The 23,495-nt window shown below is 38.7% G+C and overlaps 2 protein-coding genes across 3 annotated transcripts; one reads left to right on the top strand and one right to left on the bottom strand.

The window, feature by feature from the left end:
• Positions 1-3,368: 3,368 nt before the first annotated feature.
• On the bottom strand, positions 3,369-5,584 carry LOC131321215 (uncharacterized). The gene is made up of 3 exons (XM_058352217.1): positions 5,565-5,584; positions 4,752-5,139; positions 3,369-3,611 (listed from the first exon to the last, which is right to left on the bottom strand). Exons 1-3 carry the CDS (start codon positions 5,582-5,584, stop codon positions 3,477-3,479), a joined length of 543 nt encoding a protein of 180 aa, XP_058208200.1. The 3' UTR covers positions 3,369-3,476.
• A 10,415-nt stretch (positions 5,585-15,999) lies between these two features.
• LOC131320446 (probable methyltransferase PMT11) lies at positions 16,000-23,004 on the top strand. 2 transcript variants are annotated; one of them, XM_058351160.1, is made up of 9 exons: positions 16,000-16,839; positions 17,449-17,598; positions 17,709-17,979; positions 19,247-19,357; positions 19,681-19,840; positions 21,482-21,739; positions 21,889-22,011; positions 22,252-22,329; positions 22,437-23,004. In XM_058351160.1, exons 1-9 carry the CDS (start codon positions 16,159-16,161, stop codon positions 22,630-22,632), a joined length of 2,028 nt encoding a protein of 675 aa, XP_058207143.1. In that variant the 5' UTR covers positions 16,000-16,158; the 3' UTR covers positions 22,633-23,004. The 2 variants fall into 2 exon arrangements, with proteins under 2 accessions (XP_058207143.1, XP_058207144.1); XM_058351161.1 differs by lacking the exon at positions 17,449-17,598 and having other exon boundaries at positions 16,033-16,839.
• Positions 23,005-23,495: the final 491 nt, after the last annotated feature.

Raw genomic sequence — 23,495 nt, 5'->3', positions numbered from 1 at the left:
TTTGTAATCTTAACGTGGGGAAATTAATAAGTATTTAATATCATGGAGCTCATAATATAATTGAGAAAAGGACGGGGTGCAGTTATAATTCTGTAGTAGGGTGAATTATAATTAGTGAAATAAGAAATAGAATCCTGGTGAGATTAGGTTTTCTTATTTACACTAGGAGCCCAGACTTATTACTCCTTAGGTCCCTATCGTAACTCTATATATACACGTTATGCTCTCTAGGTCAGAATGATATGTTTTTATTTTCAGTAAATAGAGCCAGGCTTAGAGAGAGCAAACGGATTACGAAAGAGTCCACACTTGGTTCGTGTTCTAGACGTGCAGGGAATACGATAGAAGATCGTAAGGTGCGGACGAGCAATATTTGTGGTTTATAGCAAGGCGTGCTATAACAAGTTCAACTGGCGTTCGTCTCACAGGGAGTTGAGGTAGAACCCTAATTCTGCCTTGTAGGGTTTTACAATTATTGTTGTCTAATCTGTACGCGTCATTACTGGGTCTTAGGGATTCGGTTTCCCAACAGTGGTATTAGAGCAGGTTGTAATCGTGCGTATGGATTAAACATGCCATGTTGTCTGTAGATTATAGAGGGTAGAACGTAGAACTGTGTTAACCATTGTTTTGCAGCGTTCTTACCCAGCTATTATGGTCACATCTTTTTTTGTTAATTTTGTGTGATTGGATCCCACGATAATTTTTTCGTGGTTATTGTTATTTATTGGGTACCACGATTATTTTTCGTGATTGTAATAATTAACGTAGCATGTGTTATTTATTGGGTGCCACGATTATTTTCCGTGGTTGTAATAATTAACAAAGCATGTGAACTCCAATGGAGGCATAAGATCGATGTTTGTATGTTTCTTCGATTGTAATAGCATTCGACGGTTATTCGAAGATTGAAGATGGTAGATATAAAAGATACAAGTTATTTGGCTCGCAACAATTTTTTTTTCAGATTCGTAGGGTCTGATTGCAGAGCTATTTCGACCCAGTAAACGTTAGAATTAGAAAATCTGTTCTTCACGAAAGGTGTAGATAATTGAATTTCAAATCCAACCCAATTTGAATCACTTAAATTGGAGGTCGGGTGAGGAAGATATAGCCAAAATACTGAAGGCTGTGCAGTTTACACGGGAATATGTCAAATCCGAATTTTCTTGCCTAAGCACGATTGGATTTCGGTTTCCTTGATTGATTCAAATTATCTCAGCCTTCCACACAAGTACATCTGTAAGATTTCAAGTTTGGAAGGATTGCTTAAGGATTTCATGTTTGGAAGGATTTCTTGTTGCTCAAAGATTGCATCTTTGACCATAATAACTGGATTCTTTATCTTGTGTTTTCTTATTATTTGTGTTTCCATATTGTTTGCATACGTGATAGTTTACCATATTGGGACAACATGGTAATATATGGCCTTTGACCTAGATCACGTTTTTTGCAAACTCGAAAATTTTGATAACCCTCACAAATTTTTTTTTAAATAACTAAGTGGGAGAGGGAGTTTATTTTTATAAATCCCATGGTCTAATTAATTTTGAGTGATGATTTTAGAACCTTCTTTCCCATCGGGCAAAATTAGTTATGGCCTCATCGGTACAAACTTCCTTAAAGGATAGGTCTATGATAATTGTTATGTGAATTACTTCTCCATCAGAGGTAATTCATAACAGAAGGTCATGGGGCTAGGTAATGGTATACACTTAGCTGTAAATAATAGTATCATCACCATCTGAGTCACTATTATTATTTATAGGACCAAAGGTATATTGGTTATTTAATTTTGTTTAGCATGGTATAGTGTCTAAATAGTAAAATTAAAAGGTTGTGCCTATCTACACGAATGATAAAGAGTAGAGGACTTCCCATCGAGGCATGCTCTTCACGGCGTGTAGGGTTGCCAATATTTTTCTTTTAACATATGGTAGAGAGAACCAATATTAAAATCAAATTCAAAGTTGTTATTGTCCTTCATAATTGATTGTTATATTATTTGATTCTTAGATTCAAAAATGGACTCTTTCAATCCACTTGCTATTATTCTCAAAGAAAATAAACTTATTGGTAGGGGTGTTATCGGTTCGGGGTCGGTCGGTTCGGTACACCGGGATTGAAGACCGATCGGGTTCGGGAAAAAAAATGTCTGGACCGATCCCGACCGAAAATACAATCGGTCTAATTCGGTTCGGGATGAATTCGGTCCGGTCGGGGAATTCAAGCTGCCCGAATTGGGCCTAGTTGGGCCAAAGATAAAAAATTCAAAATGGGCCAATTAAAAAAGAAATTGATACTGGGCCAAAAATAGGCCCATTGCACCTGATTTTTTGCTAAAGCTATTTTTTTGTTAGTGGGCCAAAAAATACCTGTTTTTTTTTAAATGGCAAAAGAAAAGTTTTGGCCCACATGGCCCAATCTACCACAAATAAAAAAAGCCTTCATGTTCGTGGCCTATTAGCCCAATCTCTTTGTTTTTTTTGGATCTGCACCCAATCAGCCAATTCTTTTGTTCACAACTCACCACTCCTAGAATTTGATAGAAAAAGACTTCTTGAAACCAACTACTTAACCTTTACAATACAAAATAGCAGTAGCATACTTGCATAAAAAATGCAAAATTACATCCAAAATCCTAACTTTGAGATCCCTTAGCACCACTGCTATATGAGTTTTTGCAACCCCAGGTGTCATGGCAACATTAGAATTCAACTTCACAATGCCTGGATTAGGCCAGCTAAAGTAGATGAAAGCAAGAAGCATTATGAAATTTAGCCCAGGTGAGAGACCCTCCTAACATGGTTTCCTTTGAACCAAATTTCAAATCACCCAGAATCCTAACTTATACACATCTTCTTGGAACCAAATTTCAAAAAACAGAAGCAACAATCACAAAAACACAAAAAATAGCAACAATCTAGCAGAATATAGTTAAAGTGTCTGTCAGAAAACAACACCACCATACTTCAAGTTCAAGTCTACCAAATTCAAAACACCAATGCCAACAAAATCCCATGGAATCCCAGTCATTATCATTACAAAATGCTACCAAATGCAGATTGTAGAATGCAGAACCAGCCCAGCAGATTGCAGAATGTAGAACCAGCAGAATATAGAACCATCCCCAGCTTGAAAACAGCACCACCATACTTCAAAATACTATGCCAAGTTGCCAATAATCTAGCCCTCATTTTGAACATAAAAAATAGTAAACACTAAGAAAAACAAAAAATAGTAAAAAAAATTACAACAAACAAAAAAAGATATATGTATGTGATTAGGATTTACCTTAACCATGAAAATACAATTGCAGTGTAACGCCCCGAAAATTCGGAGACATTAATAAAATATTTAAAAGATTATTTTCACAAAAGAAATTTATAAATTTACTACGTCACTAGTTCAAAAGCATATGTCATTATATTACAATCGTTTTGAATAAATCAACATATTACAATTTCCAAATAAACTTAGAAGCTTCCAAAATAAAGTCGACTTAAATTAATCAGAGCGACTATGCGCACGGAAACCAAGGTTTTCAACTTCTTTCTCAATAGGATTGAACTCGATCGAATCGTACGACACTTCTGCTCCGTCTTCGCTACCTGGCATTCGAGTTACCAGGGCAACATAGTACCCTGAGCGATGACACTCAATAGCCCAAAACCCACCCGAACCCATAACTTACAAGCAATAGGAATATAATTGATACACATTAAAAATAACATAAAAAGAGAACAATCAACTTTTCTTTCATTACTATCCTTTAACTTAAGTGAATTCTAGGGATCTTCCCCACAAGATCCTTTCCTCCCATACCACTAACTCCGCCCGTTTCATGGGACAACCCACCTCTTGCTTGTCCTGCACCGGGGTCTTAGGCGAATATGTTTCACTTAGACCATAACAAGAGGTTAAGTTACCCATGACGTAACCATCTGTTAGGGTCGCACACAACACATCACACGCTGGGCCTCGGTTAGCACCCTGGGCCCTACCTGGTCACCCATTTCAACATTATAGTACTTTCAAGATCACAATGGCCCTAACTGGTCACCATTTGATCACTGGTCAACCATTTCAAAACTTCACAACACACACTCTCTCCACACATTATCAGATTTTCATTAACTTAACAACGTCTATCAGTTCTCTCATCGTAAACCACCCCGGGAACCTATTTATCCAATCTGTCAGTACAACAACATTTCACACAATCCACATTTTCACAATACAGGCTAACATGCTAATAATGTTTAATCGAGCGATAAAATAAATTTTACTATAGAACTAATCATGCCACAAAAACAATCATGCGATACAACTAATAACGCCCTGAAAAAAATAATCATGCGATAAGATCAATAATGCCATGAAAATAATGATACGATAAAATTAATTACTCGGTACACTACCATGTGATAAAGTAAATCATTTGGTACACTAATCATGCAATAACTAATCATGCAATAAAATTTTGATTGAACCGAAACTAATTAACTTTGAGGGCTAACATTATTAGACTTTAATATTCAAGGGTTGGATTTGTAAGCTAAACAAACTCGGGGGATCGAACTGTATTTAATCCAAGAAATTTCAAAAATCCAGTGGCTGTGTTACGTCGGAAAAACCAGGGGGTCCGGCCGGACTCGATCGGCGACGTCGGATTCAAATACCATTATATCGAAGAGCTAAAATCAATATAGGCACGCGATATATACTTAGGGAGGTGAGTTCCAAACTACCTTTCGTCCAGTAAAACAGGGTTTGGAAAGAGACGGCGGCGGTTCGGAGCTCGGGCGGTGGTGATGGTGAGCACGGCAGTGGAGATGGCTCCAGTGGCGGTGATGGCCGGCTGGTGATGGGTTGCTCGGTGGTGGGAGGTGCTGATCGGTGGTGGTGGTGATGATGATGAGAGCTTGGTGGTGATGGTGAGAGGACGAGCGGCGCCGGTTGGAAGATCGGCGGATGGAGCTCGGCTGGAGGTGGGCTCGGTTGGTGGTGATGGCGGCAGGAGGTGATGCTGCTCCGGTGGTGGGGACGGCCGGTCGGAGGTATGGCTGCCTCCTCTCTCCTCTCACGCTGCTCTCTCTCTCTCTCTCTCTCTCTCTCTCTCTGCCGAATGTGTGTGTCCTGGGAACAAGAATTGGAAAAAGAAGGCAATATAATGGGTTTTGGATTTTTTGGAGGGAGGGTAATATCCTTTGGGTAAAAATGTGTTGTCGAATTTTGATTGGAGAATGGGGAAATATATATATATATATATATATATTATTTTTTTTTCCTTCTATTCTCTTTTTTTTTTTTTTTTTTTTTTTTTGTCTCCTCAGCCGAAAGTACGAAATGGAAAAAGGGAGAAGAAATGGGTTTGGGTTGGAAAAATAATTCGGTGAAACACATGCACACACTAGAAAAATTACTCATCGAATACGCGCGCGCGCACAATCGATTACGAAATAAAATTTGGTGTGACGACATAAATAATTTTTCGAATTAAATAAACTAACGAGAAAAATAATATTTTTGCTTTGATAATAATAATAATTTATTAAAAATACTGGGTCTTTACATGCAGCATGCAACGATTGCCACCAACTCCTTAATCCACCAACTCCTTAATCGTTATCAATTGATTCCAAGACAACTATAAGCATAAGAAGAAAAAAACAAACAACTAAGACATTTAACATAAAAGATATTTAAGAACCACATAACATAAAGAAATCAAGAACTAAAAAGAGTAGTACCCGAATCTAATTGCTCCAACTCATCAAGTTGTTCTTTTATATTGATTTTAGTTGGTTTCCTTATCCATTGTTGCGTGCAAATAAGAGCTTCCACGGTCTTCGGAGAGAGAGAACTTCGATAGGGATCAATCACAAGTCCGCCCGTGTTAAAAGCGGATTCGGAGGCAACCGTGGACACGGGGATAGCTAGCACATCTCATGCCATTTGAGAAACAATTGGATACTTAGAGGAGTTTAACTTCCACCAACGCAATACATCAAATTTGTCACTATCGTCCTCACTTGCTTTCGCAAGATACTTTTCCAATTCAGATTTGCATGCCATGTTGGTTTCCTTTTGCATGTGCATTTTAAATTGAGATTTCAAAGATTTATGACTACCAATCTCCATTTCAACTCCATCCAAACTCCTTTGTCCGATGATCCCCCAACCTCTTGGCTATGCACATTTGAGTTTGCATTATTCTTCACATACCATTCAAATAAACGGGTAATTCCATTTGTTATATTATCCATCAACTCATCAACCACCGTCTTATCATATCCCAAAGTATTTCGAATGCAATATTCAAAGCCCAATTTTGCATCGAGGGTCAAGAATAACCGCAAACATCAACATTTGATTAATTTTATCAAAATCTCCCCAATACTTATCAAACTTCTCACGCATACCAAGTGCCATATCATGCAATTCACTATCATCGGTTTCACACAATTTCACAATATCTTGTTGAATCAATACCATTTCATTAAAAAAAACATTGCAAGTGACATACAAAGAATCAGAAAATTTTAAAGTTGCAAGGTAAAACACTCGAAGAAACTTTACATACAACTTGATTTTTTTCCAATCACTTGAAGTTGGAGGCCCAACATTTTCCTTCCGCCCTCTCCCTCTCCTATTCTTTCTTTTCTCAATTTCAATTATCCTACCCATACCCTTAAAACCATCAACGTCATTAAATGCCTCATCAATCTCCTCCTCCCTTACATTTAATTTGAAGGATAGGTCATCACATAATCGATCAAAAGCCTTTTGATAAGTTAAAACCCTCTCCAACATAAAATATGTATAGTTCCAACGAGTAAACACATCCAAACAAGGTTTAAGCCTACATGTAATGCCTTCCTTTTCAACACATGACCAAAACTCCACCATTCTAGAAGGGGAAGACCTCACATATCTCACAATATTTCGCACCCTTCCAATTGGGACATCAATCTCTTGCAATCCCTCACGTACGATTAGATTTAAGATATGTGCCGAACATCTCATATGCAAGAACTCGTGATTTAAAATGGTGGTCTTCCTATGTTTGGTCTTTCTCTCCAAGTAAGCAATCAAAAGACTATTCGATGATGCATTATCAACCGTAACAGTTAAAAACTTATCAATCCCCCAATCCAACAAGCATTGTTCAACCATCCTACCAAGAGTATCACCCTTATGATTAGGAACAACACAAAAATTTAGAATTTTCTTTTGATATTTTCAATTCTCATCAATAAAATGTCCCATAAGACGCATGTAATTCAAATTTTGGACTGAAGTCCAAGTGTCTGTTGTAAGACACAACCTTTGATGCTTAACTATTTGTTTCAATGCCATTTTCTCCTCCCCATAAACAAGCATGCAGTTCTTGGCCATCACAAGCCTACCAGGAGGCTTCCACATTGGTTGAACAACTTCAATAAACTGTTTGAATCCTTCACCCTCAACAAATGAAAATGGCAATTCATCAATTATTATCATCTTCGCTAGTGCTTTTTTACATGCATCAGCACTAAAGGTCATAGGCATAAGGTTTGCACTTGTTTCACCATTGTGTTCCTTTTTTTGAAAACTAAGTTATTTTTGCCTACTACCCGTAAATTTCTTGCTCATGGGATAGTTGAAACACTGAAACTTTAGATGATGAGTAAGTGATTTTGTACCATTGAGCTTCGAATGACATGCATAATCCTTCCGACACCATTTGCATGCAGCCCTAGGTTTCGGATGACCGTCTAGTGTAATAAAGTAAAAAAATTTCCAACAAGGAGCCCTCTTATTAGCAATACTACCAACAATCTTTTTCGACTCAATCTTATTTTCAATTTCAGGCACTTGATCATCATTTAATTCAGCATTTTGAGGAATATCAAACTCAGCAGCATCATCCATAATATCATCATCATCATCATCATCATCAATATCATCCATCTAAAACAAATGAAAATTAAAATGAACATAATCACACTCTAATTTTCAGACAATAATCTGATGAAATTGTATATAAACTTATAAACTGTGTTCTCATGCTCCAAACTCCAAAGTTCATGCACTAATCTTATTTTCAGTCCATCACCTCATGCTCATGCGAAAAGTATTTTGCAAATACTAATAAACTAGGATTTTGAGACTGAATATCTCAAGCTCATGGTCAGACATTTTGTCGGCGTCGTCGAGGTTGAAATTCCACGTGAGCCTAAAGCTTGGGCTCAGCAAATGCAAGTGTGCCCCCACACCTTTGAAAAATCTCTCTCAATAGCTACAGACAAAAAATGAAAAATCAGGTGATTCCTAGCTCCGAAGAACTTAGCCTAGTATTATCTAAAAATCAAAAAAAAAAAAAAAGAATCAGCTGGTTTGAGATTAGAAAAAAAAGGGTTTCAGTCTGTTGGTTCGAGATCAGGAAAAAATCAAAAATCTACTGGTTCAAGCTCTGGAAAAAATCTGCTGATTTTTCCTGCTAGTTCGAGATCAGAGATCGGGAAAAAATCAGCTGTATCCAAAAATGGTTCTTTATATAATACTAAAATCAGGAAAAAAAAAAGGTATGAAAGATCGGATAAAAAAATAAATGGTGTAAAATCAGTGAAAAAAGAAGAAGAAACGTTCGAGATCAAATCAAGTGTAAAGCGGTGTGAAATAAATTTTTTCCATTCAAATTTTCACCCTCGAATCTCGCACACCAACATCATTTGTTCAAGCATATACTCGGACCGAGCAATGTTAGCCGTTACAATACACACACACACACGCACACGGAGAAAGAGAGACAGAGAGAGAATAGATCTGAGGGCGGCGGCAGAATGGAGAGTGAAATCCGCTTACCGATGTGGTGGCGGAATGGAGATCGATTGCAGCGCCGATGTTGATAATCGGGGATGGTGGACAAGGCGGCGTACGTGGTGGGGCCGGCGGAGGCGAGGACGGCGCTGGTGAAGGACGGCTGGTGCAGATCGTGGAGGTTAGAGAGAATGGAGAGAACTGAGGGACCGAGGGGAAATACTGGGAAGAGGAATGGCTGCGTGTTTGTTGAGTCTGGAGGAGTGGGAGCCTGGGAGGAGTATATGATAGATAGGGTAGGGTTTGGGAGGAGAGGACGGTCAAGATTAAAACACCAAATAGATCGACGGCCAAGATTAAAACGATTTGATAATTATATATAATATATATTGTTCGGTCGGTTCGGTCCGAGTTCGGTTCGGTGCGTATAAATTTTCAGAAAATCGAGACCGTCAGTTCAGGGTGGACCGAACTGCCAAAAAATGCCCCTGAACCGACCGAAGACCGAACCGATTTTTCAGTTTTTTTCGGTCCAGTCGGGTTTGTAACAGCTCTACTTACTGGACCAAATTATGTTGACTGGAAAAGAAACTTGGATATTGTATTAACTGTTGAGAGCCACAAATATATGTTATCTACGGCGTGCTCTCCTATACCTGAAGAGAATGCCACAGAACAGGAAGCAAAGCCTTATAAAGATTGAGTTAAGGCTGATGAGATGACGCGGTGTTATATTCTGGCTTCTATGTCGAATATATTGCAACATCAGCATCAAGCTATGGAAATTGCTTTCGATATGATGCTGAACCTTAGAGAAATGTTTAGGGATCAGAATCAGGCAGCAAGGCTAGTTGCTATGAAAGAATTGGAGAGTATCACCCATGTTGAAGGGACCCTGATTAGGGATCATGTTCTAAAGATGATAGCTCTTCTTAATGAACTAGAGATCCTTGAAGCTGAAATTGATGGGGAAATCGAGATCGATTTCGTTCTTAACTCGTTGCAATCTGAGAGTTTTAAGCAGTTTGGCCTGACTTATTCTATGAACAAAATGCATTTTTCATTGGTGGAATTTCTTAAGGAACTCCAAGCAGCTGAGGGTCTTTTGTTTGGAAAGAAACCACCATCAGTGTTAGTGGCAGAGAAGGTTTCTACTTCTAAGTCAAAGGCAAGAAGAAGCAGAACAAGTCTCAGAAAAAGGTTATGGAGGCAGTTCATACGCCTCAAGGTGGAGTGAAAAAGTGTGCAGGTATGTGTTTTCACTGCAAGCAGAAAGGACACTGGAAGAAGGAATGTCCGATTTTTCTCAATAAAGTGAACAAACAAGGTAAATCGTTTTCCCTAGTTGTTGAATCATGTTTAGCGGTGTTATCTACCAGTTCCTGGTGTGTAGATACGGGAGCCACTAATCATGTTTGCAATTCATTGCAGGGGTTCTAGGAAACCAAAAGACTCAGTGATGGAAGATTTATCTACACATGGGAAATGCTACGAGAGTGATAGCAGTTGCAGTAGGAAATGTTTTTTTAAATTTTAGTAGCAATAGGAGTTTAATTTTGAGAGATAGTCTTTATATTACTACTATTAGAAGAAATTTGGTTTCAGTTTCTAAGTTAATAAAGGATGGATATTTAGTATATTTTAGTGACTCTGTGGTTATTAAGTTAAATAAACGTTTTATCTCTTCTGGTTCATTGATGGATGATCTCTACATTATTAATCCTATATTTCCTACAGTGCAACTACATGAATTGAATAACTATAATAATTTACCATGTAAGAGAAAAAAGCCTTCTAAATTGAACAAAACGTATCTTTGGCACTTACGTCTTGGTCATATTAATCTGAATAGGATTTCTAGACTGGTTAGAGATGGACCTTTAGGTTCATTAGAAGTTAAGGAACTTCCAATCTATGAATCCTATTTGGAAGGTAAGATGACCAAAATGTCTTTTTCAGCAAAAGGATATAGAGCCAAAGAGCCGTAAATGTCTCAAGACACTACGATCTGATCATGGTGGTGAATACCTCTTGGGAGAGTTTAGGGACTACTTGTCAGCTGAAGGGATTACATCCCAGTTGTCAGCTCCAGGTATGCCACAACAAAATGGTGTAGCAGAAAGGAGGATTAGGACTCTTATGATATGGTAAGATCAATGATGAGTTATTCAGATTTACCAATTTTGTTTTGGGGACATGCACTAGAAATAGCAGCGTATATTCTTAACTTGGTACCATCTAAGTCAGTACCATCTACACCCACAGAACTATGAACTGGGCACAAATCTAGTCTGCAGCATGTTCGGGTTTGGGGTAGTCCAGCACATGTACTGAATGGGAAAGCAGATAAATTGAAATCGAGGACAGAAGTTTGCTTGTTTGTAGGGTACCCTAGAGGAACGAGCGGTGGTCTGTTTTATAGTCCTATGGATAAGAAGGTCATTGTTAGCACTAATGTCCGGTTCTTAGAAGATGACTATGTGATAGACCACAAACCCAGAAATAAAATTGTTCTAGAGGAATTGAGAGGAGAGAGATCGGCACAAACTTCTTTACCACCAATAGTGCAGGAGGAAATGCCACAAGAAACATATGTAGAGACAGCTATTGACACACCGGTACTTCGTCGTAGTGGGAGGGATATTGTTCCACCCAGTCGGTATACATTGTTGGGAGAGTCTTTTGAAATGATTCCTGATGATCAACATGCTGAACCCTGTAACTACAATGAGGCACTTCAAGATAAAGATGTGGAACTTTGGCAAAAGGCTATGAAATCAGAGATGGAGTCTATGTACTCTAATCAGGTCTGGGATCGTGTAGAACAACTTGAAAGGATTAAACCCATTGGATGCAAGTGGATCTACAAGAAGAAGAGAGCGACGGACGGGAAGGTGCATACCTTCAAAGCTAGGCTTGTTGCGAAAGGGTATACTCAGAAAGAATGGATCAACTATGAGGAAACTTTTTTGCCAGTAGCCATGCTTAAGTCCATCCGAATTCTCTTATCCATTGCGGCTCATCTCGATTACGAGATTTGACAAATGGATGTCAAGACCGCATTCCTTAATGAAAATCTGGATGAGTGTATCTATATGGTGCAACCAGATGGATTCATAGCAAAAGGTCACGAGCACAAGTTGTGCAAGCTCAAAAAGTCTATTTATGGGCTTAAGCAGACATTTAGATCTTGAAACATTCGTTTTGATCAAGCAATCAAGTCTTTTGGTTTTGATCAATGTCCAGATAAGTCATGTGTGTACAAGAAGCACAACAGAAAAGTTGTAGTGTTTCTAGTACTATATGTCGATGACATCCTGCTCATCTAAAATGATGTAGGAGTGTTATCTTCAGTGAAAGTGTGGTTATCCGGCCAATTCGAAATAAAGGACTTGAGAGAAGTTGGTCACATCCTAGGGATTAAGTTTATACGAGATCGCAAGAATAGGATGTTGGGCTTATCACAAGCTACTTATATCGATGTCATTCTAGCCCATTTTAGCATGTAAGATTCCAAGAAATGGTTCCTCCCTTTAAGACATGGAATCAACCTATCCAAGGATCAGTGTCTTAAAACACCTGAGGAGATGGAGAAAATGAAGACAATTCCTTATGCCTCGGTAGTAGGAAGCCTTATGTATGTTATGTTGTGTGCTAGACTTGATATTTGCTTTGCCGTTGGCATGGTTAGCAGATTTCAGTCTAATCCAGGGCAAGAACATTGGACTGCAGTGAAACATATACTCAAGTATCTAAAAAGAACTAGAGATTATATGTTGGTGTTCCAGTCAGATAGTCTGGTACCTCATGGGTACACAGACTCAGATTTTATGTCAGATAGGAATTCCAAAAAGTCTACCTCGGGATATGTGTTTACCTTGGGAGGTGGAGCTATAAGTTGGAGGAGTATCAAACAATCTTGCATTGCTGATTCTACCATGGAGGCAGAGTATGTGGCAGCTTCAGAAGCAGCCAAGGAGGCTGTTTGGCTCAGAAATTTTTTGTTGGATCTGGAAGTGGTCCCTGCAGTACAATCAACCATTACACTCTATTGTGACAATAGCGGTGCAATTGCTAATTCGAAGGAGCTGAGAACTCATAAGAAGGGCAAACACATCGAGTGTAAGTATCATTCGATTCGAGAGATCGTACAGAAAGGTGATGTTGTTGTGACCAAAATTGCATCGGCGAATAACCTAGCAGATCCGTTTACGAAGAGCTTATCGGCTAAGACTTTTAATAGTCACGTAGAGGGAATGAGAGTGAGATGCATGGCAGTATGATTTTGAGTCTTAGTGGGAGTTTGTTAGGAGGTTATGTAAAAGTTATGTTTTTTATATAATGGATTAATATTTAATTATTAATCAGTTTTATCCCTTTTTGATGAGAATCTTTTATGGGCAATATTTGCATGATATTTTTGTATATTGTGCATGTGTGTCTTTTATTTCAAGTAGTAGATAATCCAGTGTGTAGAGTACGGCTCACACACAGAAGATTGGATCATTGGTTCTTATGGAATATAAGTTATGGTTCACAGTCTTAGATGGAATTTGACACATCATCGGTATGACTGTAGCACAATATATTAGTAGGTTTGTCTTGACTACAGGGAATTGTACTAATTCCAACTCATTGTGCTAGTATACTTTGTGTGTATTAAACGGGACCGTATTGAGGTAATTGTCTTTGTACTAACTTTATAAGACAATTGAAACCTCATGGTTATTATGAATGCTTATGCTCTTAATCTAAAGATAATTATTAGAGGTGTATATTTAATGTTGTTGACTTTGATTCATTAAAGAGTGAGATCTTTATACGGTCAATAGTCTCGGTGAGTTGGGTCGCAATATTGTGTATATAACAACTATTACTTATTAATAGAATCCACGTCCCGATAGGGATTGATGATACCCCTTAAGTAAGTTTATAAGTTTCGAATATGTCAAACCATGCAGGTGGATTTTGTATCCGACATATCGAATAAGTTAAACGGATAGTCTCAAGATAAGATGTTGATTAAGTAGGAGATTGTTAGTAATTTATTTTAATCAATGGGTATCTGTAATCTTAAAGTAGGGAGATTAATAAGTATTTAATATCATGGAGCTCGTAATATAATTGAGATAAGGACGGGGTGCAGTTATAATTCTGTAGTAGGGTGAATTAAAATTAATGAAATAAGAAATAAAATCCTGGTGAGATTAGGTTTTATTATTTATACTAGGAGCCCAGACTTATGACTTCTTAGGTTCATATCGTAACTCTATATATACACGTTATACTCTCTAGGTCAGAATGATGTGTTTTTATTATTCAGTAAAAAGAGGCAGATTTAGAAAGAGCAAACAGATCACGAAAGAGTCCATACTTGGTTCGTATTCTAGACGTGCAAGAAATACGATAGAAGATCGTAAGGTACGGTCGAGCAGTATTTGTGGTTTATAGTAAGACGTGCTATAACAAGTTCAATCAGCGTTCGTGTCGTAGGGAGTTGATGTAGAACCCTAATTTCGCCTTGTAGGGTTTTACAATTATTGTTGTCTAATCTGTACGCGTCATTATTGGGTCTTGGGGATTCGGTTTCCCAACAGTGGTATCAGAGCAGACTGTAATAGCGCGTATGGATTAAACACGCCATGTTGTCCGTAGATTATAGAGGGTAGAACGTAGAACTATGTTAACCATTGTTTTATAGCGTTCTTACCGAGCTATTATGATCACATCTTTTTTTGTTGATTTTGTGTGATTGGATCCCACGATAATTTTTTTGTGATTATTGTTATTTATTTGGTACCACGATTATTTTTCGCGATTGTAATAATTAACGTAGCATGTGTTATTTATTGGGTGCCATGATTATTTTTCGTAGTTGTAATAATTAACGAAGCATATGAACTCCAATGGAGGCATAAGATCGATGTTTGTATGTTTCTTCGATTGTAATAGCATTCGACGGTTATTCGGAGATCGAAGATGGTAGATACAAAAGATACAAGTTGTTTAGCTCGCAACAAATTTTTTTCTAGATTCGTAGGCTCTGATTGCAGGACTATTTCGACTCAGTAAACGTTGGAATTAGAAAATCTATTCTTTACAAAAGGTGTAGATAATTGAATTTTGAATCCAACCCAATTTGAATCACTTAAATTGGAGGTCGGATGAGGAAGATATGACTAAAATACTGAAGGCTGTGCAGTTTACGCGGGAATATATCAAATCCGAATTTTCTTGCCTAAGCACGGTTGGATTTTGGTTTTCTTGATTGATTCAAATTATCTCAACCTTCCACACAAGTACAACTGTAGGATTTCAAGTTTGGAAGGATTTCTTGTTGCTCAAGGATTGCATCTTTGACCATAATAGCTGGATTCTTTATCTTGTGTTTCCTTATTATTTGTGTTTCTATATTATTTACATATGTGATAGTTTACCATATTGGAACAACATGGTAATATATGACCTTTGACCTAGATCACGTATTTTGCAAACTCAAAAATTTTGATAACCCTAAAAAAAAAAAATTTAAATAACTAAGTGGGAGAGAGAGTTTATTTTTATAAATCTCACGGTCTCCATTACTTGTATGTAGATAATGTAATTAATTCTGTGTGATGGTTTTAGAACCTTCCTTTCCATCGGACAAAATTAATTATGGTCTCATCGGTATAAATTTCCTTAAAGGATAAGTCTATGATAATTGTTGTGTGAATTACTTCTCCATCAGAGGTAATTCATAACGGAACAAATGTGTCATGGGGCTAAGTAATGATATATACTTAGCTGTAAATAATAGTATCCTCACAATCTGAGTCACTATTATTATTTATAGGACCAAAGATATATTGACTATTTACTTTTGCTTGGCATGATATAGTGTCTAGATAGTAAAATTAAAAAGTTGTGCCTATCTACACGAATGATAAAGAGTAGAGGACTTCTCATCGAGTCATGCTCTTCACGGTGTGTAGGGTTGTCAATATTTTTCTTTTAACATATGGTAAAAAGAACCAATATTAAAATAAAATTCAAAATTTTTATTGTCTTTTATAATTGATTGTTATATTATTTGATTCTCAAATTTAAAAATGGATTCTATTAATCCACTTGCTATTATTTTCAAAAAAAATAAATTACTAGACCAAATTATATTGACAGAAAAAGAAACTTGAATACTGTGTGAACGGCCGAAGCCCACAAATACGTGCTATCGAGGACTGGCCTCCTATGCCAGCCGAGGGCCACAAACATTTATTTTGGAACCGGGGGTATCATTTTCGATCGTGCATGCCAAAATCTTCTTCTTTCCTTGTTCCTTAGATCAGATCTGAGGCAGTATCGAATCGAAGAATGAAAGCATTCTTCTTCACCAATAGAGATTTCTTCAAATCCTCCACCTTCATAAGGATCTCAGCTTTCCTCTTCATATCCCTCGCTTTCTTCTACTTCGGCAAGCACTGGTCGTCCGATGGCTACCAACAGCTCATCTTCTTCAACTCCCGCCAAAACCCTCTCCCCTCATCCCAAACCCAAACCCAAACCACCCCCACTGTCTCTCTCTCCCCAAACCACAACAAATCCTTCGACATCTCCTCCCTCATCACCGACACCACTACCCAAACCGTAGCTTCAATTCCACCGCCGTCGGATCCCGAACCGCTTCCCACGCCTCCGCCTCCGCCACCGGTGGTGCAGAGGTTTGGGATAGTGGACGAGAACGGGACGATGAGGGACGATTTCGAAGTCGGGGACTTTGACCCCGGCATTGCGGAGGATTGGGGGAGTGAGAACAAGACGGAAGCGGTGGAGGAGAGTAGGACGGTGGTTAAGAAGTTTGGGCGGTGTACGGAGAGCATGAGGGAGTATATACCGTGTTTGGACAATGTGGAGGCGATACGGGGGTTGGAGTCGACGGAGAAAGGCGAGAGGTTCGAGCGGCATTGTCCGGATAAAGGGAAGGGGTTGGACTGCTTGGTTCCGGCTCCTAAGGGTTATAGAACCCCGATCCCCTGGCCGAGAAGTCGTGATGAGGTAGTATTTGTTGTGTTAATCTGCTGACCTCAGGTAGTTTTGGTTTTCGTAGACAGATCCGGGATGAAATGGTCATTTCTTGGCCTCGAAGGAATGAGGATTCACCTAGATTGGTGATTGATGATTCCATTTGTTATATATATGTATACATACATTCTGTGGCAATTGGCCTAGTGGTTGTGTAGCAGCATTAAGTGCTGTGTTGAAATCATATACAGAGGGAGATTTGATACCCATTGTGATTGGTTGGGACGTGGATAGGGTAAAGTATGCTTTTCCATCGTAATTGGAAAAAAAATCCAAATGAGAATTACAAAGGAATGACCATTTCCGTTCATTCCAATCAGCCAAATACTTGCCTAGCTGTATTTGATGCTCTCTCCAGTTTATCGGATGGAATAATTCCATAAAATACACTATTTTGAGAAGTACAGATGCAATTTAGGGTGCCCTATGGAGGAATCCAAATTACTGGCTGATTATGAAAATTTAGTTCAGAATCTTTGTTTTCTTATTTTGATGGATAGTATTGAGATGATACCACCTGTTGAGGTAAACTATGCGGTGGATGGATTATAAGCAAGTTATTGCAAATGCACTTTAATGCAGGTATGGTTCAGGAATGTTCCCCATGCACGTCTAGTTGAAGACAAGGGGGGTCAAAATTGGATTTCCAAAGTTAAAGACAAATTCAAGTTTCCCGGAGGTGGTACACAGTTCATACATGGGGCAGATCAATATTTGGATCAGATTTCGAAGGTTCTTAAGTTATAAGTATAACAATACCACTTGGTAGTGAAATTGGTTGTTTGGTTTGATGTTCGAGATTCTTGTCTTTCTAATTGTCATTTTCGTATTTGGATGCGTAGATGGTTCCTGATATAGCTTTTGGTCAGCATACTCGAGTTGCCATGGATGTTGGTTGCGGTGTCGCGAGTTTTGGTGCGTATCTATTATCACGGAATGTGCTCACAATGTCTGCAGCTCCGAAAGATGTGCATGAGAATCAGGTTCAATTCGCACTTGAGCGTGGAGTACCTGCAATGGTGGCAGCTTTAGCAACGCGGCGGTTATTGTATCCGAGTCAGGCTTTTGACTTGATACATTGTTCTAGATGTAGAATTAACTGGACTCGTGATGGTATTTTTTCCCTCTCATAATTACTCGTTATCTCTGATGGGTAGGACTGTAGAAAAGAATTTTAGTTTCTAATCTAGCACCAGAGTACATCTTGGAAAAAATGACCTCTTACAGACTGCTTGCAGAATTTCCTGGTGGTTTAATAAGATTATCTCGCCAAGCGAGTTCCTCATTAATGTGTTGTACCAGTGACATTGGCAATGGACTGACTTGTATACAGATACTGGAGCCAACTTGTACAAGCTCGTGGATGGAAGCTCATACATTGGGTTTTTTTAGTCAGTCCTGATGCTCAATGTATGGCCTCGTTGTACAAACTGCTAGTGAATGTCAGATACAAGTCCTAATGCTCCATGTTCCGTCCATTCTTCACAGAGTGGACAGTTATCACCTTAGGATTTGCATCACATCAAATTCTTGATGGAAAATTATTACTATAACTTTCAAATAGGTTTTTGTGTTACGAATTGTATCGTGTGAGTGTTTCCATTTGTTTGATTATTTTGTCTGCAACGCCCTGATTCATGAGCTTGTGAGAGCCATCCAAAAAAAGAACATCCTACGTTGGCCCATCTTAAAGCATCCAACTCAAAACAAATTGGCCTTGAATGGAGAGGCTGCCTAGGCTTATATACTAGTTTTGGAGGCTATTATTGACCCATGTGGGACAAGCGCCAATACTACCCTGCTCGTGCAACCCCTAACCTACACGTAGAGAGGTAAATAAAGGATCCATAACGTATGTATCATAATGAAAAAGCGAATTGGCAATGATTGGAGAGGCTACCCGGGCTCATACATTTGTTTTGGAGGTTATTATTAACCAATGTGGGAGGTTCACATATATGGTGTCTGTAATGGAAGTTTTTCCGAGTTTTGTTTCGATATATTAAGAATTTTAGTTTGGAAATCACCGTGTATATGTAATTCTTGTTGTAGCCTAATTTCTTATATTACACTTCCATCTAAAGTTGTATTAAAGCCGATCAATACTTTGATTGTCAACTTGCAAGCGCGCATGGACAATGTGCAATCATCATTTTCTGCATTAATTTAGGCATAGTCTAGTTGTTCTGTGCCATCTGTTCTTATCTACGAAGTGGCATGTTGTTTTTGTTTGGGTAATTCATTATTGAAGCGACCAGTGGTTTATTTATTCGAGTTGAACTTTTATTCTGTAAAGAACTGTGGCAAAAATTGTGCTGTTGATGATCAAATAGGGGACATATTCTTATCATGCCTCTTGTCATTCTTTCTTGTTGTGAAGATGGAATCTTGCTGCTTGAGGTCAACAGGGTACTAAGGGCAGGAGGATACTTTGCTTGGGCGGCACAACCTGTTTATAAGCATGAACCCCTCTTAGAAGAGCAATGGGAAGGTATTACCCTGCACAATTTGTATGCCGAATATTTGAGCTTTTAGTCAAATTTTATGAGTTTGACTCTAAATATGGAATAGTGGCACCTCTTTTCTAGTATCCTTCTATGCACAATTGTGCACCTTAGTTTGCATTCAATTACTGTATTCATTTCCGATTGCTTACAAAGTGCCTTATGCTTCTATTTTGACTGATGACATCAGAAACTCCTTGAATCTAGATGTGACTATAACTCCCAAATTGGTGACTGAGCAATTTGCAACTGGTTATGCCACATTTGCCTTTGATGTGACTTGCCAATTTGTATCTTCCTTCGTTTTCAGAAATGGTTAACCTTACCAGTCGCCTTTGTTGGAATCTTGTGAAGAAGGAGGGTTATATTGCAATTTGGCAGAAGCCCTCTAACAACAGTTGCTATTTAAGTCGCGAGGCAGGAGCCCAACCTCCGCTGTGTGACTCAGAGGATGACCCGGACAATGTTTGGTATTATCTACTACTCCCTCCGTCCCAGTTTGTTTGTCTAATTTTGACATACGTGCCTTTTAAAAAATTGTCTATATCTCACAATCTATAATGTTTTACATAATTTCGAAAATATCATATTTTAGATCTAATTGAGATCTATCAAACAAGATCCATATTGCATATAAAAAATATTATAAATTGAAACATATAGACAATTTTGTAAGAGGTCCCAAATAGTGAAAAGAGAAACAAATCGGAGGGAGTACTATCCTAGTTTTGATTTTCTGCTTGCGATTCAAGTAGTCCACAAATTGACGTATAAGTTTAGACCTACTATAGTTTCTTGTCTAGTCATTGGTATCAGAAATTGATCGGCCTTGTGTATCTGTAGAAGCAGTTAAAACTGAGACAACTTAAGCTCTTGGGCTAGATCATGGGGTTAATATTATCCCGCCTTATAGTTTATTGAATTGATGCTTCAACCCAACTGTTCATGTCCAGGTTTGAGAGGAATATGTAGGTAGGAAAAAAAAGGGTTGCTTCTGAACCCAAGTGTGGGTGTTAGCACTGGGCTCATACACAAGTAGCTCATAGTTCATGATTTGTAGACGGTTGTTTTTTATGTGGGCAGACCAGCAGCCCTCTATGAACCATGGTAGGTACAGCATGATGCAACACCATTAGAGTTTCGTAACCCTTTGAGAGAGTGGTTGTGAGGGAGAAAGCTCCTAACATGCGACAGTGATGGTTCTCGGATTCTTGTTTGGCAGTGAAAAATTTTATACGAAGGGTAGGGCCATGGATCTTGGGGTTTATGTCATTGAGTTGTAGTGGGTAGGTATACCTTATCGTGGTATGCTATGTACTGGTTAACTTTGTCTTATTGCCAAGGCCTCTCTTTTGTCTAAATTGGTCTAAGTGGACCCAAGTTCCAAGCAACTTGAACAATATATCAATTCTAGCCGCCAATCCATGCTTCGTGATGCTGCATGCAGGTTGTGGGTTGTTGGGACATCCCGTCATTTAGGTGCAAAACCCAAGGAGGGCTACTCAACCCTGTTCACGGCCAAGGCAATGCTACATATTACTGGCATGTCATTCTTGAGCGGAGTGATGAGAGATGCATCAGGCATCAAGGAGAGGCGAGGTCTAGTGCCCAGGTGGGGCCATTGGAAGGCCTCTTAGCCAACAGAGTGCCAAGGCAATGTCACGGGGCAAAAGCTTATATCCTATGGCGGTGGGGTCAATCCCCTTTAATGATTATCAAGTGACTTCCCATGTATACACTTTCCCACCTATCGTATACCAATTGTGACCCTTTTCCGTTTGATAGCTATAGCTGTTTCGATACATACTTGTTTGGTGGATTAATAGCCAGTATACCAAAGAAACATGTTTGGAAGAAGTACAAAGCTGAAAGTGAAATCAGGCTATACTTTTGACATATAAAGAGGAATTGGTCGATGAAACCTCTATGATTATGTCTGTATGTTAGAAAAGGGACTTGGTATTTGTTGGTACATTCCTATACACCGATGGACCAGTATAATTTGAGAATAGAAAAAGCTTGTGAAAAATTTGAAAGCAGGTGCTACACGATGTATCTGCTGTCTGTTGCAAACCATGGACTAAGATCCTAATTTAATTTCTTGCTTTTAGGTATGTTGATTTGAAGGCATGTATCTTTCGACTACCTGATGATGGGGCCGGATCAAATGTTACCACATGGCCTGCACGACTTCATAATCCTCCTGACAGACTCCAGAGCATACAAATGGATGCCTACATATCAAGAAGAGAGCTCTTCAGGGCCGAATCAAAATACTGGAGTGAAATAATTGCAAGTTACGTTCGTGTATTACATTGGAAAAGCTACAAGCTTAGAAATGTGCTGGACATGAGAGCCAGTTTTGGAGGGTAATGGATTTTATTTGTGATTTGTTGTTGCTACCTACATATACCAAACTATTTGTCAATACATCATTAATGTGCAGTCACATTGTGCAATTCCTAGATTTTCCTGTAAAGTGATCTTATTTTTGTGCTTAACTTATTTGTTTTTGCAGATTTGCAGCGGCATTGATAGAACATCAACTTGATTGCTGGGTTCTAAATGTTGTTCCTGTTAGTGGCCCAAACACATTACCTGTTATCTACGATCGGGGGCTTCTAGGAGTTCTGCATGACTGGTACAAACTCCGCCACCACACGCACACACACAACAACTATAATAAATGAAAAGCTAAAGGAAAAACAGATAGGCATGTTTTGGTTGTCCTCCACTGTTGATTTGGCTGTGAATCCTTAATTATAATGTTGTTGATTGACTAAGCCATAATATTGTGATCGTGTGTAATCTAGTTCACCAGTAGTTGTGATATTGAGCAAACTGATTTTGGTTTTTAAATATAAGAAGTTGTATTTCATAGGTGTGAGCCATTTGACACATACCCAAGAACCTATGATTTATTGCATGCGGCTGGCCTCTTCTCTATTGAGCGAAAAAGGTACAGTCTACTCCCTATTAGTATCATTTTTTTTTCACCATTTCACAAATGTAACATCTCCGAACCATTTAGTATTTAGCCCATAATTTCTCGATTTCCTATTTCAGATGTAATGTCTCTAGCATCATGCTTGAAATGGACCGGATTCTAAGACCAGGTGGACGCGTATACATCCGTGATTCTGTTGGTGTAATGGATGAACTTCAAGAAATTGGGAAGGCCATGGGTTGGCATGTTGCGTTGAGGGACACTTCTGAGGGGCCCCACGCAAGTTATAGGATCCTGACATGTGATAAACACTAATTACGGGCTTGAAGTAATAGGATGTGAATCTAATTCAATTGTCATCTCTTGTGAAAATGGAGATCAGAAATTCTTAACCGATATTGACATGGCACTTGGATGTGTTAGAGATTGTGGAGAGGAAGCTCTTCGGGATCAGGCAACTCTGCTGCTGCAGTGGATGTGACAATTGCTTCAACATATCAACAATAATGTGGCTGACTCATGTATAATGTGTGCAGAATTTTGAAGTTCTAGCATTTTATAGTCTCTTTTCACCCAAACTGACCGGAAAATATAGGCAGATGTTAAGGGATTCTTCTTTCATTTTTGTGCTTGTATTCTTAAACCATTCTTTTAATACTAACAAGATTGAAACGCTGTTTAGCTTTATCTTTCTTTATGTGCATGAGGATTTCCAGCCAGAGCGCAAAACAAGCTCTTGGAAATCCAGTAATTGCAACTCTCTCAGAAGCGGCTGAGATAAATCTGTACTTTTTTATCATTAGAATTACCATTCAAGAAAGCTCAACAGCACTTACAAGAGGATTTCATCACAAAGATTGGAAAGAAGCCAAATCATTATCACCTAGACGCAAGCCCCCCATGCTCTAAGCACGCTGAAATCAAGTTGGGGCTAGTGTCAGTCAAACGTGAGGTGGTAGAGAATCCAGAACATAAAAAGCTCGAAGCTAGAAAAATGCAGCATCAATGAAACCCATAAAGTCTCCGAATGAATACAACTCTTAGGGATTCAAAACAATAAAATGAGTGAAAGGATCCACAAAGGGGGATGGAAAAATCTAGAAACTAGGATAAATAAACAGCCCCCTTATTTGGTGTTCGAAATTGAATGCCATCATCGCTAGACCTGTGTTCTGGTC

The sequence above is a fragment of the Rhododendron vialii genome, chromosome 3a, assembly GCF_030253575.1.
Source record: "Rhododendron vialii isolate Sample 1 chromosome 3a, ASM3025357v1".
NCBI lineage: Eukaryota > Viridiplantae > Streptophyta > Magnoliopsida > Ericales > Ericaceae > Rhododendron > Rhododendron vialii.
The sequence above is the reverse complement of the archived record's forward strand: the minus strand, read 5'-3'. Positions and strand labels throughout refer to the sequence as shown.

Coding starts and splice junctions, on each gene's coding strand:
- LOC131320446 (XM_058351160.1), top strand. CDS start 16,159: ATGAAAGCATTCTTCTTCACCAATAGAGATTTCTTCAAATCCTCCACC. Junction 16,840..17,448: donor GGCCGAGAAGTCGTGATGAG/GTAGTATTTGTT, acceptor ACTTTAATGCAG/GTATGGTTCAGGAATGTTCC. Junction 22,012..22,251: donor CTAGGAGTTCTGCATGACTG/GTACAAACTCCG, acceptor TGTATTTCATAG/GTGTGAGCCATTTGACACAT.
- LOC131321215 (XM_058352217.1), bottom strand. CDS start 5,584: ATGCTGCATGTAAAGACCCA. Junction 5,140..5,564: donor ATGCTGCATGTAAAGACCCA/GTATTTTTAATA, acceptor TCTTGTTCCCAG/GACACACACATTCGGCAGAG. Junction 3,612..4,751: donor CCTGTTTTACTGGACGAAAG/GTAGTTTGGAAC, acceptor CTCGAATGCCAG/GTAGCGAAGACGGAGCAGAA.